The sequence below is a fragment of the Bacillus rossius genome, chromosome 10, assembly GCF_032445375.1.
Source record: "Bacillus rossius redtenbacheri isolate Brsri chromosome 10, Brsri_v3, whole genome shotgun sequence".
Lineage (NCBI taxonomy): Eukaryota > Metazoa > Arthropoda > Insecta > Phasmatodea > Bacillidae > Bacillus > Bacillus rossius.
In genome coordinates this window covers 32,969,864-32,987,103 of record NC_086337.1, presented here as the reverse complement: position 1 = coordinate 32,987,103, position 17,240 = coordinate 32,969,864, and the positions used below count along the sequence as shown (strand labels likewise).

General features: G+C 36.9%; 1 protein-coding gene across 1 annotated transcript in view; it reads right to left on the bottom strand.

Annotated features, from left to right (window-relative positions):
• Window positions 1-17,240, bottom strand: part of LOC134535932 (RNA helicase aquarius) — a 143,110-nt gene that overhangs the window by 114,170 nt on the left and 11,700 nt on the right. Inside the window, exon 6 of the mRNA XM_063375326.1 lies at window positions 16,913-17,091. Within this exon, the coding sequence (XP_063231396.1) occupies window positions 16,913-17,091 (179 nt within the window). The remainder of the gene's footprint in view (window positions 1-16,912; window positions 17,092-17,240) is intronic.

Genomic DNA, 17,240 nt, shown 5'->3' with positions numbered 1-17,240 from the left:
TGTTTCGATGTGACCAAGGTCAAAAGGCATAAAACACCGCCTGTGTTCTAATAGGTCGGCAAGCACGCACAGTATAGACGGCCCGCCTTTGTGCGGACTTTGCATCCGCAGTTTCCACTAAACACGGGTGAAAAAATAAAAATAATAAATTTTAAAGATAAATATTAAATGTTGAATTGTTTTTATTTTTCCGCGTGCCGCGCACAGTTTGTCGCACGGCCTACGAGCGCGCCACACGCCGCCATACACATGTGCGGCACACAAGCTGCTGCTGCCAGTCTCGTGGTGTTAGCCACAGTATCTGCTTCGTCAGTGTCCGTAACAAAGTAAGCGCAGTGTGTGCGGTTACACACGATTCTGTGGTCAAAGTCTTCTAAAAAGAAAGGCCGTAGTGATACTTCAAACCGAATATGAATCGCAAAGTACCGAGTTTGATTGACAAAATAAAAATTCTAGATTTACTTACAGATAGCTTGTCTTTTGTAGAAGCAGGCCGCAGATACAGGAAAAAAACGATTCTAGCATTCGTACAATAAAAAATAAAGAATCGTCTTTCGTGTCAAGTGGTTAAACTTTATTACCCATGCTTACAGTAAATTATAAATGGTCACATGTGGGAAACAAAAATTGCGCCAATTTAATTTTAGCGCAATCAGTGACACCGTATTAAAAACCGTGTTAAACTTTGTCTTTACTTATTTCACCAAAAGCTGTGTCGAGTTGCTGAGTGTGTGTGGCTCGGATCGGCAAGTGTTATATTCCCCAGCCTCTGTTTAAAGGTCGGGAGACCGCTACACATAAACATTTCCGGGACTTGTTTACTACCTCACGGCAAAAGTGGTACAGTATGGTTCAAGTAAATATTGGACCACTGGGAATTCCTGGGCAAAGATTAAAAATACGCTAGCCGATTTACTTTACTATTTAATGTTAAAACATTATACCAAAGTAAAAAGATGAACTTGTATAATACAATGAATTACCCAATAATATTACGTCTGTAGGTTTAAGTTGTAACAAAACATTTATATACAGATGTCCAGTAAAGTACCAATTAAGATTCTGGAGTGGAATTTTAAACACCGGACTACCTGATTTTGCCTTGTACGCAGGGACGCTGCTCAGTCAAGTGACTCATGCTCTGCCTGTGTGCTGCGTGAACACATTCCCTCCCCCACTCCCCCTCGACAAGTTTCTGCCCGCTCTAATCTCTACCTCTCTCCATATTCTCGGCTCGCCTCTCCCTACCCAGCGCTTGCCGACAACCAAGCCTATCCAACATCAATCCCCAGCCGAGTCACGCTGGACAATGTCGCTGGAAGGTGGGCTTTATCAGGTCCCCTGTCCGATGCTTCATTTGTGAGATAAAGCGACGTTAAGAACTAGTGTTTCAGAAAATATCACTGGGCTGGATTGGACCATAATTTGAAAACCCTACAAGATAGAGGAATAATGTACGGAGATATCTTGTTTAGAATTTTACTGCGGACATTTTCTACGCCTAGGCTTTTTTCTGCCCGATGCTTAGTTTGTTAGTTACAACGCAAAATTATCCTAATCGGCTGTCAACCATTTATTCCATTATTATTATTCATTTCTGACTGGGGGACATGGTTTGACCCGCGATATACCCGATTCCGCGATCAATCGGGGCGCGATATACCGGGAGTTTACTGTATATGTATTAAGTACTGTCCCGCCGCATTTTGAAAAAGGAACATCACGTGAAAATTAACAGGTGTATTTCACAGGTAAGGATCGGTAGCAATAACATTAACAGATAACTATTTGAAATGCATAGTTTGGCACAGCTCTACCAGCTACTACTTCTTCCAATTGGTTGCTTATGATTCGTAGAGTAGCAAATCTAGCAGCCACAAAAAAAAAAACTGAAATGTGAAAGACAGAAGCCAAGATGTTTGAATCGGCAGAATGAAACATACCTGATGCAGAGGGCCAAAGAAATAAATGTATTTGGTTTTTTGTGTAATAAACCTAAGATAATACTTGAAGTGGAAGCAAAATTTTAACTATTTGCATGCTTAGGCATGTAATATGTAATCCATTACAAAAAAAAAATTATGAAAAAAATTTATGGGAAAAAAAACCTACCTCAATACCATATGCACAATAACTGACAAACTAAAACGAATTTGGTCTAAATGTTGCAGGTTCACTGGAAACATGGACCTACTTCAACGGTCCTATGGCTGTACTTATAACCTGCAACATAATCTTCTTCATGTGGACATCATGGAGGTTATGGAAAGACTACAGGAACACATCCACGACTAGACTACGAGCCATGAGATTCAAGTATGTAGTTTTTAAATTTACTGCGAAAAATTATTGCAAAAATAACATTTCAACACGTAACACATTATCATTTATGGAAAATATAAGCAACGTATTAAATTTGAGCAAGACAGTTAACACGCAATTAAGAAATATAAAGCCATTTCCAGCTGGCCTACCACACTGTAATTGGAAAAGTCATATCATCGTGATTAGAACCGTCTAAATTTTATCCTTAAAATTTGCAAAGATCATTCCAACATCTAAAAACAACAGGAATCTATTCAAAAAATCATTTTTAAAAAAATTAACTTTTGTAAACATATTACAGTAGTGTCTCGATAAACCGAGCTTCGATTAACACGCACATAATTATGATGTATCACCATCGCTACGACAATATCTTTTTGAAACTCACACACAAACATAAATGACAATTAACACACTTAAAGTTTAACGTGAAAACATGCAAGTTTGTAAATGACATGTTAACAACTGGAGCTCTGAACCAAGATTTAGATCCCAAACATATTCCTCTTTATTTGTCTATTATGACATGCTCAGACCAATCGGGTGGGTACTTCTAGATGTATTTCTTCAATATGTAAGGAAATGTCAACATTATCCAAGTCTGATATTATTTATTACTGTAAAGTGTAAAAGTTTTATGTGAAATGGTTTTGGGATTCACTTATTTAGAATTATACAAAAAAAAAACAGTCCAAATTATTAATGCTGTGATTAATCTTTACACCTATTTCTTGAGTGGCGAAGTCCCAGCTCGATGTGCAGATTTACTGGACTTCAGTTCTTAGATGTTATAACTTTTCTGGTTCAGCATAAGTGGCAAAAGGCGGGATGTTGTATGGCTTTCATTTGAACATGCTGAGAACCAAAATAACTAATTTAATTTTAAAAAAAACCTGATGCAAACAAAAAAAAAACCTAGTTCAAACCAATAAAATCAGGTTATTTGGAGTTTTTTTAAATAAACCCTGTTTTTTTTCCAACCCTGCTTGTAAGTTAAGCCATATATGTATGTACTTACAACACAATAATTAACACACACTGGTAACGAACTCAGTTCATTTGTTGCAGGTGTCTCCTCTACTTGAAACTATTTATCATCATGGGAATACCGTGGATATGTGAGCTACTGTCCATCATGTTCAATGGAAACACTGGTTTCTGGTGAGCTCTCTGGGCAGTGACCCCAACTCGGCTGGTTTGACGTTGCACGTGAATGTTTGTGTTCACACCTTGACAATTACATAGCTTCCAACCTCTAAAAACATTTATACAATTTACAAAGGCATACTAAACCCATGCGAGAATGATAGGTTACGGTTGTCACATCTAGTCAGATACATTAGAGTTTAATACCGGACAGCTCTGTACTAACACAAGCGCATGTGTGAAATATAACCTAGCGGCAAGAAGTGAAAATATTTTATGAACAAATTGTTAAATTATAAGTTATATAATATGGTGTAAAAAATTACTAACTTCTTTAAAAAAAAATTGAACTGGATAATATATCTGCATAATGATGAAAGAAAAAAAGTTTATTCACGAACAAAGATAGTTATTTTTGTTGTAATAATGTTGGTACCATGCATATTAAACATACAGTCTCCTTTCTACCGGGCTGACGTGATAACTACACCAGGTTTTCACATAAACATTTTGGAGCTGTCTGGTATTATTAGTCTATGGTGTATTTGGTCTGGTCAGCTACACTGGAAAGAAATCTGGAGTAACGCTTGCTTAATATTAAAATATTTAACCAAACAATATATTGATTTTTTTGGAGAGCTATCAGTGTTGTTCAGGAGCGATAACACTCTGATATGCCGGCATTTGGCCATCCTAATACCAAATTATGATAAGTGTAGTCACCACTGCAAACACAAATATGTACTTGTATTTTTATTTGTGATAATATAGTTATTTTCTACTACGCTGAAACACCTATAACAAAACATATCAAGTTACTTTTAATTATCATATTTTTTTGATATTAAGATATAATGAAAGAAAAATTAAACTTTCCAAAAAAAATTTTAAATTCCTTCAAAAATGCATGAAATTAGTAAAACCGTACAAATATTAATATTAATTAATAAAGTAGTGTGTTTGTGTGTCGTTCGTGTAGCGCGAAAACAGCAAAGCAGTGAGCTGTGAAATTTAGCAAGTGGAATCTCCAGGACGGATCTGAATGCAAACTGGACGAAAATTCTTCAAAATTTGCTTTAGTTCTTTTTTTAATTTCTATAACAATTTTTGACCACAATTTACCAGATAATCTTCATGGCAACGCTTGTCACATAGTTCATGCTACGTCTCCAATGGCAACAGCTATCGCACTGTTATTGCTCTCTCTTCATCTCCACGGCAACTGCTACAGTGTAATTTCGATGCCCCGTTCACGTCTTAATTCGTTATCTTGTAGTCATCATCTTTTTGCCATCATATTGATACGGTGCTGTTTAAATAAATGCGAATTTGAAAGTTTTCAAAACCTGCTGAAGCCCAAGATGATGGCATCTTTGGTTCATGTTTCTTCCAGTTTGTCTTGGTTCCGACTTTTTTTTTCCTGCCTGTAGACTAGCTAGTTAGCGTTTAACCGTGCGCGCGTGTGCAGGGTGGTGTTGGACGTGGTGAACTGCCTGCAAGGGATATTCATCTTCGCGGTGATGATCCTGCGCAAGAGAGTGCTGCAAGCGCTCGCGAACAGCCGGCCGCTCGGCCTGCCCTGGCCCAAGAGGTGGGCGGCCGGCGTCGACCAGGAGTCGGAGACCATGCTTGCCGAAGAGGTGCAGCTCGACAGCAACCACGCAAACAACTGAGGGCCCGCCTCGGCCGCTTCCGATGCTAGGTCTCCCCGAGACTTTCCACACCCTCGCAACAAGCCGGGGGAACGTGTGCCGACAAAGCAAATTTGACTGTTTGATGGAAAATAACCGAGCAAACAACATTACTGCGCTCGGCTTTCCGGCACAAATGAGAACAGATACTTTTATGCGAGTCTTTGCAGCTGCATTCGGCAGCTACTGAGAAAAATACTCCTATATGAATTCCTAACACGTATTTTTTTTTTTTTTGAAAAAAAAAAATAACACTGTAGTAATTAAAACTTCAAACTCTGTGCAAGTGAGTTATAAGCTGTTAAAAACACACAATGTACAAAGAGAGTCTCAAAAATATGTTTGTGAATTATATAATTTTTGTACTGTAATACATTAAAAACATAAGATTACGTTCGTTTCATTGAATAACATAACAAAAGTTAAACATCCTCATCAGTATACATAATTTTATTTGACTAAGGGGGGAAAAAATGTGTTTGAACATAAGGGAAAATAACAACATGCAAGAAACCAAATTACTGCATAAATTTTATAGAACTTCAAAATAAAAAAAAATTAAAAATGAAGCTACAAATCTATACACGTGGCAGACAATTTATAACAAAAATTATTTACTTTTTAATGCCTACATAATTTACTTAGATTTTAGGCCGGACCATTCAATAATTCAATATTTTCAACCTTATTTTTCAATTAGTAGGAGGTTACCGTGGATGGACTATAACAGATGTGGCCTTATGTACTACTAAAAAAATTAACTAAAAAATTAATTTGTTGAGTCCGTGGTCCTGAGACAAAGCATAAGGTTTTAACATAAAATTTTAAAAACCTTGGAACAGAAACAATAATTTTATATATAAATATATAAATTTTGTGACTAAAACTATGCAATTTTATGTTTTAACTAATCTTTGAGACAGGAGTTGATATAGGAACATTTTATTTCAAGATGAGTGAAAAACTGTCATGATTTTAAAAAAAAATATCTTTATGAGAAAAAAGGTAGGGCCAAGTTCATAAATGATTTGATTAAAATTATAATAGTATAATAAAAGTTTTTTTTCCAATGGTCTTGATTTACACTGCTAATAAATGGAACTAAACTTACAATACCATTTCTTTACAATTACTTACAAAATTACCTGGAAAATATTAAAAACATTATTGGTATCAACTTGAAAAATGTGTTTCTTTTTAATCTAATTCTTTGCTACACTGAAATTTTTTTTCAATAGAATCAAGCATAACAGTTTGGAGATTTAATAGTAGAGCAACTAAACCGCTGTAAAAGAAAAATGGATCATGAAATTGAACAGAATTGTCAATATGATTAATTTTTTTTTCAAGGATGAGTATATGTTTATATCCATACTAGTAAAAGTTTACTTATCTTTCAAAACCGAAAAAAAAAATCTTTCATGCTGTGTACACTTTACATATAAATGCAGGTATATGCATTGTACACTTTTTTTGTTCTTTACAAAAATTTGAACATGATAAAATGATTGTATTAAGTTGTAAAACTATTGTAACAGTAAAATATTCTTCATGTGATTTATCGTTTATGAAGAACTTATCCGGATTCTTGCACATAACGGATCATGATAATTAATCCCTATTTAAAACAGTTAATTTAAGTTCTAAGTAAGTATTGTTTATATAAGCTTCCAACCCATGGTTTGACATTTGGACGGTTTTATGGAAAAATGAGTTAACAAACAAAAGTTAAAAAAAATTAAGTTAATGACACACTACATTTAGCAAAAATAATTTAACTGACATTCCATGTTACTGTGCCATCTAGTAGCCTAACATTAAATCCATTGCCACAATACAAGCCAATGTGTGTTCAACTTTGAGCTCAATTTACTCAATTATAAATGTTTGTGGATTGACCCACTTTTACATAAGACCATTTTTGGTGATGTTACAGTGAGTATTTTTTTTTTAAGTTACACTTTATGTTTTGTCAACAGCAAGGTCATTAGAGACCATAATACAAGACAATTGGGAAAGTAATTGGTTATGTCCTAGAGTAAGGAAACATCGCAGCTCTAATGAAAAGAGAAATACAGTAAAAAAAACAAACTATTTTAATTATATGCGAGTATGCTTATTAAAACGGTCCTATTTAATTAGGTATTTATAAATTTTATAAATATTAATTTTTAAGAAATATAATTTTTTTAGTTCAATGTATGCTTTCTAGACATTCCTCACTGAATATACGTAAACATAAAATAGTTTGTTATAATTACTCATAATAATTTTTTTTTATTGAAAAATTGATTGATTGAGTGTTACACTTGCAATTGGGCTTCTGCCCAGTGCCAAGGAGTCTCACCCACCCCCACCCCCCCCCTCCTCCTACTCAGCCAATTTCTGAAGTGTCTTCCTTAAGTCCTTTCCTCTTCTCACATCCAGTATCTTTCCCGCAATCCAATACCACTCCCTCCCCGTTCTCACCAGGAATACTTGCCTTCCTCTTTCCTTTCTTCTCCACTCTCTCTGAATCTTCCACCCATGACCCCTCCTCCCTCTACACACCCCTTTGTTCGACCTGTCTCCCAGCGTCCCCCAGCCCCCCTCGCCCCTTGTCACTCCAAAAACTTCACCAATCTCTCTACTTTCCTCCTCTGTGTAGTGTGACCCCCCCCCCCCCAGCTCCTTCATCATCACCAATGGTCTATGCGTCTCACCCTTCGCCCCTTCCCTCCTCCTCCACATTCCCATCGCCCATATAGTCGCTCTACGTTGCACCCTTTCCAGTTCCTTAATTTATATCCCTAGGTATAGGTCCCAAATTGCCACTGCACATTAAAGCATTGGCCTCACCAACATTGAATACGCCTTCTCCTTTACTCTCCGTCCTATCTTCAGAAATAAGAAAGCATCTTCAATGATGCAAATTTTTCTAGTCATGCACAAATATTTCTTACTTCAGTTCAGTTACAGTGTAGCCTTTTTTTTTGCCCAAGTAAATATCTGAATCAGATTCATGAAACAATTATTTCTACCTGCTATGAGTGATAGCTAATAAAACATAGAAATGTTAAAGCGAATAAAAAGAATGGGTGGAAGATGATACAAAAATAAATATTATTTAGAATCTATAATAATAATATAAAGATTTTGTCTGTCCATCCTTTGCGTAGCGCAGAAATAGAAAAGTCCTAGGGCAGTGGAATTTCTTACACAGATTCTCCAAGTGGGGCCAGAGTGCACCTCAAAACTATTTTTTTTTTTTTTCAAAATTTTTTTTTGTAAAAATCTTTATTGATTTTTGTCCCTCACTATCTAGTGCAAATAACATACATAACAATTTACAAATAAAATATAGAGACATTTTTAATTTCTTTGCAAGTCATTGTCACTATGTTTATTACTATAATTATGAAATTTAATTTTCAGCATACTTCACAATAAATTTTATTCCTTACTTGACTGCAGCCGTGAGTGGCTGATATCATTGCAGTTTAAATTCAGGTTCAGAATAAAATCAATTAAGTTTTAATACTACCTGTGCTATTTTAAATAGAATATAATATGTATTTGCAAATCTAAATTAAAAACTAATGTAAGAAAACATCAATGGCCCTGTGAACTTAAAATCAAGCCCAAGTCAAGAAAGACAGAGGCTATTCATAGAGAAGAACGCAACAGCGAAAACCGCAGCTTCCTACGACAATCCGTTCTCTTGCTATGCAGACAGAGAAGTGACATAATTTCACCCATCTTGCAGACGGATTGAGCTTGTGTTGTGCTAGTATCACCATTAAAATTGGGCATGCAACGACCCAGAGTTCTGGGTTTTCAGCTTTTAACATATATTATGGATAGGGACAAGATAAAATAGTGAATTAAAAAAAAAAAAAAAAAATAAAACAAAGTAAGTCAAAACACAGAATAACACCAAAATGCACATTAATAAACCATATAGCAACAAAATGCAAGTTATAGCATGGAATTAAGTAGCAATTAACCAAAACTACATTAAAACCATAAAAAAAGTTTTCTTTTAATGGTTGAAATTCGAGGAATGTTATTTCCATACAAAAAATTGTACCAATTTGCATGGATCAGAACAATTAATTTATTTTGTTTTATTGTTATTCTCTTATTGAATCACTTTCAAACCGCAAACGCTCACTAAATATTTTTAAGGTTCAGAATGTATCTGTTTTAGACCAATTTATTACAAATTATCTTATCGTAAAAAAGCAGCATATAAAGTTTACCACTATTTTTGTGGAGAAAGTATTAAAAACCGCTTTTATAAATATAAAAACAATAACACTAAAATCCTCCCTTTAAAAACAAAATTGGACTACCTAAAAATAAAAACATGATAATCTTGTCTCTAATTAAAGATGTTAGGAGCTGACTACTGACAAAATAACTTTCTCAATTACACTACAAAATAACGCGGATTCCTGGAAATTTATATACACTGCAAAGAACTGCTAAAAAAAGGAGGCAAAAGCGTCACAGTGTCACACACCTGCTAGCTATACACTATACTAAACAGTTGGGTGGTACTCACAGATCTTGATTCAACAGAACAAAAAGCACATTCGAAAACGACTTCACAAAATACAGACATAAGAGCATCCAGCAAAAAAATTAGTTTAAGAAACAAGGCTTAGTTTCAGCATCGCTCCTCATTAGACATAGTTTCTTTTGTAGAAAGTGCTATATTCAAACGGCCATGATGCAACGAAAAACTGCAGAAAAACCAAATGGTACACTGGTTATTCTTTATCTCCGTGGTTTTTTGTAAGAAAAGAAAATGACGATGGGGAAACAAACAGGAACTAAGAACAGTTTTCAAGTCAAATTCCACAATTAAAAGCATGATCTCCAGAGTAAATTTACCCACAGAAAAGTTTCAATGTCAGAGCTGTGTTTAACTGATACCATGTGAATGTGGATGCACATACACCTTTTCAACACACATTAAAAAACCATAAAAACTATATAAAGAGTGAAACTTAAAAATCTAGACTTGCCAAACATGCCTGAGACAACAGTCAAAATACTGTGGGGCAAAGCTACTCCAATCAGTCAGCTATAACAATTTTATCAGTCATAAAGTTATTGAATTAAAAAAATTACAGATTCCTTTAATTAAAAATAATTTACAAAAAAAAAATCACACCAACTATCCTCACAAGACACCAACCAATAAAAACAGCTCTCAGGTGCATGGCCAATCAGAGGACCGCTTGTTTGTCATTGGCCGTGCCAGGAAAGAGGGTCCAAGGTTGTTTTCACGTGTTCTCTATCAGTCTGTTTGTGCCCGAGGTAGGGAACAGAGCTCAGTTCCAGAAACGTCGCAACTGTAATCTGGCACCAATTGAATGGCTCGCGTTCAGATTTCTTCTGGGTCTTGACATTGGATGCCAGGTGGCATCACTGTGCCGCCTGCATTTTTAGTTTGCTCAAAGTTTATAGTTACTGTCAGTTTTCATTCCAATCCAGTCTTTCCTGTTTTCTGGCAGATTACATTTCACAGGTACATTTCCATAATGATGTTTTGAAGAAGACCAATGCAAATCTGCATTTTTCTTTCTTTCTATAAAGTAGTTTACTATAACTTGTTATAAATACCAATGTATAGAGCCAAGATTTTATGGTGTTATGAAAAAGGACTTTTCGTCATTAAGAATTGTGGATTTCGTCTTTATCGTCATAAAAAATTAAAACACATGTAATAACATGTACACACCTAGCAGAGCTGCCTTGATTAAATGCTTCAATAATTCGTGGTTAGAGACTTAAAATATGCATATTAAACAATACTATGTTGAGAGTACATAAAAAATTAACAACTAAAATATTCAGTATTCTTATGCAGGTAAGTACTGTTCCTGAGTTCAGGAGAGAGTCTAAATTAATTAAAATATAAACTACAGTTAAACTTTTGTTCTATAAATGCAATATAATTAAGCTCAGGAAAAAGCCACCATTGTCAGCAGTTCAGCATTCTCTGGTTTTAGAGATCTTCTTCTGTCACTTACAACTACAGAATACTTAGAAAAAGATCTTTCTGAGTCCACATTCGTTGCAGGTATCCATATTAACTTTAAAGCAGCAGCTGCAAATTCAGGATAATCCGCTTTCATTTTACATAGTATGTCCACCATGTCTATGTAGTTCACATGCGGTTTCTTCTGCTCTTGGGAAACCAGGTTTTGGAGTGTTATGTAGCCTGTTGCTACAGAGGTCTTCTGCACCTTGCAAAGGAAAGGTAGGTTCCCAATATGTTTCTGGAATTCTTTTTCCTCCACACGAATGTTTCCTACATTTTGAGGATTCATTAGAGCGCTGATTCCCAGAAATAGTTGACGAGATGGATCAGTGTTCACCAGATCAATCAGTTTTATAAGACTGAGTTTAGCTGTGTTCTTGAACTGCTCTTTAAGGGCTGCAGAGTTGACAGTTTTCATTTCAGCCAAAATGTCTTCAACATTTTCAGGAAATATTCCCTTAGCCAAGACATCAAGAGTAGTTTGCAGTTTACTCAATTTTGTGCACAACTGATGAGCAGTAGGATACTTTGTTCCTTCAAGAAAATTAATTAGCTCTACAAAGGTGTTACAGTTTTGAGCCACAAATGTAAGAGTGGCCTCAAGACATTGTAACTCTTCCTTCTGGAGTCCCTTGATATATTTAACACCAGAGTTATCTTCGCTAAGCTGCTCAAAGAATTCCACAATGTCGTGCAGATGGAGTGCGAGGTATGATACAGATTCAAACCATGTGTTCCAACGTGTAACAACTGGCATGGGGAATAACTTGACCAGAGCCTTGTTTTCTCCATGTTCCTGGAGAAGAAATTGAAGGTATGCATGCCTCCTCTTTCTGGTGTTAAGAAAGGCCATCTTTACCTTACAAACGAAGAGGTTCAGTTCTTCCAAGTTGTTTTGCCAGATCTGCCCAACAATGTTTACTTTATGGGCCCAACATTGTATGTGGTACATGTGGTCACCAAATACACCTTCAAGGGTGCCAGCAGATTTTGTCATGTACCTGGCACTATCTGTAACATACGCAATTATGTTTTCTTCCTTGACTTCATATTTGGAGCATACATCAATCACTGCCCGAGAACAACAAACAGCATTTGCTGCATCAAGGACACAAGAAGCCCCTAAGATAACGTCTTGTTCAGCACCTGGTTTCAGAATTTTAAACAAGATGTTGAAAACACAATTATTACTCTTGTGAGTGGTTTCATCTGCGAGTATGACCACATCTTGCCCCAAGAGCTGCTGCTTGATTTCCACTTCTTTTTTCTCTCTAAGTAGGGGAATGTACTTTTTCCTCATCCAATCCGCTGTTGGAAGATCACCAGCACCACTTACATGCTTCTGCATCCATGCAGTCAACTTGCTGTTGTCAAGTTTCTCAAGAGGAATACCTGCAGCTACAAAGGCTTCAACAGTTTCGAGAACAAAATCTTCCTTTTGTTTTTTTGCGCATATTTGCGCCACTCCTGCTTCTGGGATAGAAAGCTGTCGTTTCAAAGTGCATGGGGATCGTTTAGCTTTTACATGTTTGTCGCTAATTATGTGCTTGTTTACCGTGTCCTTACGTTCATGCTCCAAACGGCAATTACAATATTTACAGAAAAGTATTTTTCCGTCACTGACATATAATCCCTCATTCTTAAACTCGTCAGCACGTGATGCCGCAGTAGCTTTATTTTTCGGCATGATTAAGAAATTTAGCTTTCATTTATGCACGTCATTTGTAAACAAAGCCCGGAGGTACCAAAAACTAGTATTTACTGAAGTTGTAGCGAAAAAATAAACCGCGGGAAGCCTACTTTTTACAGGCGAGAGAGCCTTATACCCGAAGTAAAAGGTTAGGTTATGTCAGGTCAGTGAAATAAATGTTTTTATTTATTTTCCGGAAGGGTTGGGTAGGTAAGCGTTATTTAAAATATTTAATGATCGTAAAATAAATAAATCCTTGCAATATGGTGCTTTTTCATTAGCGATCTGAAAACTTCGATTATGTTAACGATTTTGGCTCTCTCGCCTGTGAAGTGTGAAATGAAAATCAAGGCTTGACGGTAAACTGCTTATTCAACAAGCACACAAAATTGCGTTACAGTGAAATTTCATTAAATATCAAGTGATCATTAAATATCAATATTCGCTTTCATTTTATTTTCATACGTATTTATTTAATGAATGCATGTATTTTTCAAAGGATACAGCAAACAAGGCGCTCAGATTTTTCACGTTGTTGTGTTTGTTAACTTGTTAATTTTAGTTTACGATCGTCAGTTGTTAATATTGCGTGTAGAGGTGTAAAAGTAACGAAAAAATGTGTACCAGTATGTATTCGTTACTATAACAATTAGTACTCGTTACTTTCGTATCGTTACTCGTTACTTCTGATACCGCATGACATGGCACATGCTATGTTATGTAACAGCATCTAATCGAGTTGTATTTCGTACGCGTACAGTATGACGTCGCGTAAATAGAAATAAATCGAATATAAACAATTAAAAATATTTGATAATTAACAGCTTTTGTTAACCAAGAAACAATTAACTCTCATTAGAGCGGCTTTATTATAATATATATTTTAAGATAAGAACATAAAACGTGAAAATACGCGATTATAAAAAACAAAAACATACATATTTATAATTTGTAAAAAATACTTTCATACGTTGTTTCTGTTCGAATCTAAAACTTTGTCTACACACACAGTACCTTTAATAAACAGTAAAAAACTTGGACGACGAATTTCCAAATTATACTTTTATTAATAAACAAACATCGTTCTTTGTAACGAATACGCGCGCGCATGCGTGAAACATACGAAAGATGCGAGTAACGAAATGCATTCGTGTGTAACGTTTCGTTACTCGTTACTAGATGCCGCACCCGTTACTCAGTAACGAATACATACGGTTTGCTACAGCTCTAATTGCGTGATCTCTAGTGGCTAGATGAGTTTTAAAAACCCTAACCTAACTCCGATAACGATCTTTTTTTTGTTCGTGAAATCGTCAATTTTTGTGATATATTGTAATTTTTTAAGATGAATAATTAACGTATTAAATAACCACCACACTGCAGTTGGATGACGACCATTTCTTCTACAAACAGATACGGAATTTTTGTCAATCAACCAATAGTCGGTAGTTAACGATTTAAATCAACATTGAGGTGTTTATTTGTGGTTAGAAAACATTTCGCATTTTTCGCGGTTTGGGATGAATTTCGCGTGAAAATTCGCGATTTCGCATAAAACCATATAATCTTGGCTCTACCAATGTACCAAGTGATAATTTAAATTTGGTATTACTGTAAAAGTATACTAATTACGGATGGGCCAAACAAATCCTTCCTACTCGAAGGATTCTACATTCTAGGAAAATATTTTGAAGAAAAATATTTGAGGAACTATAAAGTAAATTAAAATTTCAACACTGACAATTTTTTTCAATCATGCCTATCCTGTTACAATTCCCCAATATGTATATTGTATTTTTAAATTGTAAAAATAAAATAACAATATGTGTTGATTCTAGTAACTTAGTTTGTGAAACAAACATTTTAAGGGTTAAATATTTCAACATGATTAATATTTTTCATTTCTTGAACTTAACTGTATTTTGTACCCTTGAAATTTAGATTCGGATTTGAGGAGTAGGTATATTCGAAATACTATTTGGAATTTGAACTCGATTTGGATTTGAGAAAATTGGGATTTGAGCCATCACTAATAACCTTCGCTAAATTGACATAGCAATAGCAATGGTTCCAACATGCTACATTAAATACTGTTCACTGCAATACGTATTTTGGGTCACAATTACACACTAGATACAAGGCTTCATTTTTCTTTAACATTATCAATTTTCTTCTCTAACTGCAGTAGAACCCTGTTATAATTTTCCTGCTTACAAAATCACATTTTTTAAGTCCCAACATTTTCTCCATAAAATGAATGTATTTATTTTCTGTGTATAATGTTTCATGAATAATGCATTTCCTGCTTGTAATTGTTGCTTTCTTAAACTCAATCAATGCACAAAAAAAAAACCTTAATATTCCGATACTTATCCCATCTGTAAAGCATTAACATGTTAAACCATTTAATTTGCAATTTGCAAAAGTTACTGTTTACATCACTGCTAAACTGCTATACCGTACATGTAGATTGTGCAATAGGATTGTATGAAAAAACCAAATGTAAGAGTGTCAGAACACTAGCCCAACACATTAATGGTGGCTAACGTCTTGCATTCAATATAATGTTACGATCGCGCTTGGCTGCAGTGCTTGGCATCGCCGCACTCGTTCGGCCTGTCTGCGCCCCCTTCCACACGCATCCTCTCCCTGGTATCTCATGCCATACTGTCTCGCAACATCCTGACCGTCGCAGCGCGCAACTGCCTCAGATCGAGTTACTTAAAAGAGGCCGCACTGCGAAATAAAAGGACTTAGACATGTTTATCGGCGCGTTTTGTGGGAACCCGATGCTTGTTGCGTTTATCGGCGTTCTTTGAGCAGCCGCCGCGTCCTTCGAGGACTCACGACACGTTTCTGGGCATTTCGACGGCGAAGGTCACGCGATATCTCGGAGACATGCCCGATTGTTCTGGACGGGAACCCAAGGGCTATATAAGGAGGTTGGGCCGACCTTCGAGAGGAGTTCAGTGGGGAGTTCTCCCGCAGCGGAGTTTCCGGGCGATAGTGCCGCGGGTGCGGCAGAGTGGCGAAGTCCTTGGACGAAGGTTCCAGGGCAGGGAGTGAGTGAGTTCAGTGGAGTCGGGAGTTTCCGGGCGATAGAGTCGCGGGCGCGGTGGAGTCCCGAGTGAAGTTGCGAGCGAGTCGTCGTGTGGGATCTCGGCGAATGGTGTGACGGCGGCGGTAGAGTGCGGCGACTGAGTCCCGCGGCGGAGACCCACGAGGGGTGCTGCGGCGAGAGTTGTGCCAGAGGTGCGGCCCAGCGAGGTGTGCGGAACGAGTGACTGGGGGAATAGACATTTCTAGTGTAGTTAATTGTTTGCCATCTTAGAAGATTAATTGTAAGTGACATAAGTAGTGGAAATAAATAAAACTGTGTGCGATAAAAATCTTTAATTGGGCTATCCCTTACGAACCCGCGGTAAATCGTAACAATATCGAAGGTACGTAACATTCACAAATGTGTGTGTTGGCAACCTTGTCTTGGAAAAAAAACTAAATCCTTTTCTTTCCTTGCCATTCTGGTGTTGTTTTCAATTTGCCAACCAAACTGTGACGACAAAAAAAAATTTTTTTTTTATTGCTGAAAAGATGAATTCATCTCTTTTAGTAGCTAGAAAAACCCATAAAAATCAAATGTTCAAGTGGCGGAAGGAATCGGACGTGGGAATCTCCACACCAAATGTCTTCATAAAGAATCACGAGATACACAGTTGTACCGAAATGTGGCAGCGTGTCTTTATAAAGACCAAATGAAAATAGAACCTGGAAGCAGAATGAAGTTTTAAAAAACATTGCAGGGGTTTGTTAAAGCAAATTCGAGCATCAGCGTAACCCACCAGTGGTTTTACGTTAAATTTTTTTAACATAGCTTGATGAAGTCCATCTGACAAGTGCTAGATTTTGTGGAAAGTTAAAACACTGACAAGTGGTTATAAAGTATTATTTTTCTCTTCGGCCCCCCCCCCCCTCTTGGAAAACGTCACAACAGGGTCGGGCTGTAGGCTGGACGGCAGGATCCCCTACCTGGGAGAAGAGGTTGCCGTCTTCGCGCTGCGCCAGGCTCGCCAGGTGGCAGCGCACCACCAGGTGGCAGTCGTCCAGCACCGTGTTGAAGAACCGGCGCGTCGGCAGCAGCGCCTCCAGGTCGATCACCAGCTCGAGGAAGCGCTCGCAGTAGCGGATCACGTCCTCGCTCACCTCGCCTGGGGGACCAGGGGTTCCGTCCACGCCTCACACTCTCTCCCCACCGGGGCCGAACACGCCATCAAACCGCTGCCCACATCCATGAGTAGAGACCCGGAAAATTTGCGGGTTCATTTCGTGTTATGCTGAAATTCAAATAATCATACCT